The sequence below is a fragment of the Belonocnema kinseyi genome, chromosome 1 (genome assembly GCF_010883055.1).
Source record: "Belonocnema kinseyi isolate 2016_QV_RU_SX_M_011 chromosome 1, B_treatae_v1, whole genome shotgun sequence".
In the NCBI taxonomy this organism is placed as follows: domain Eukaryota; kingdom Metazoa; phylum Arthropoda; class Insecta; order Hymenoptera; family Cynipidae; genus Belonocnema; species Belonocnema kinseyi.
The window spans coordinates 22763986-22765085 of NC_046657.1; the positions used below are offsets into that span (position 1 = coordinate 22763986).

General features: G+C 37.0%; 1 protein-coding gene across 1 annotated transcript in view; it reads right to left on the reverse strand.

Annotated features, from left to right (window-relative positions):
• Positions 1-1100, reverse strand: part of LOC117177033 (loricrin-like) — an 8010-nt gene that overhangs the window by 6567 nt on the left and 343 nt on the right. The window contains exon 2 of the mRNA XM_033367497.1: positions 983-1094. Within this exon, the coding sequence (XP_033223388.1) occupies positions 983-1094 (112 nt within the window). The remainder of the gene's footprint in view (positions 1-982; positions 1095-1100) is intronic.

A 1100-nucleotide genomic window follows, 5' to 3' on the forward strand; every position in this document is an offset into this window, starting at 1 on the left:
CTCGGGATACTTATAAGATACTACCATGATTTTTTCAGATTTTTTGGTCCAAAAATAAATTAGGCCAAAAACCGGCCTTACCGACCCTCCCCCTTTATTCTTTTATACAAGTCAAAAAAAATCATTTTACGAACTATGAATAATCATACAAGTATTAACAAAATTTAAATCATGAGAAAACCTTGATAATGGAACCAGTTTAAAAATTGCTTACAATTCAGCTGCGTCAGATAAGATTTTTAATCATTCTTACGCAACAAAATTATGTTGAGTATCTTAAATATACATGCAGACGGAAACAGGAATCACATTTTCGAATCAATCGTTATGCAAGTGTTTATCAACTAAGTGTGAGTGACGCGTTAAATGTAATACTTCTGGTTTATGCATAAAATACATATTTTCGCAACAAGGAAACAGATAAATATCTGCGCTTGGATGAATTTAGAGTATATTAGGAGGTAAAGATTCCTTAAATTGTCAAAGCAGCTGATTCTAGTGCCCCAACATGTTAACTGGCAATAAAGACAAGATGAGGCTGCCAGGACTTCAATGCATCATAATCCTCTTGGGGACGTCCCTAGTAGCGAGGCAATGTCCCTGCACCTGACACTGCTCATCCCTTGAGATGGAAATACTGGTAATTTAATTTACTATCATTTTCAAGCTGTGATAGACTCTAAGTTATTCTATTAAACTATGTAATATGAACCTACGCAATGTGTCGATTTGATAAATATAAAATTGAGGGTTACTATTTAATAAAAATTATAATAATAACCAGATTTTCTTCATTCTTAATGTTGTGTGAACTTTAATATTAAATACATAACTAAAGTTTAGGCATCTCCACCTTGGTCGAGTTAATCACCACCATCGTCTGGAGGCTGCTAACAAAGATCCACTCCAGGGTACATACCTCCACCTTCTCCATCCCCACCAATAGTTACTTCACCTCCAGAAATTTTTCATTTCTATATACCTCTCCCACCGATCGATCCACGGCTCCCACCTACACCTTCAGCACCTCCACCACCACCAATAACTATTATCATACATCCTCCACCTTCACCCCCGCCACCTCCACCGCCACTCTTCCG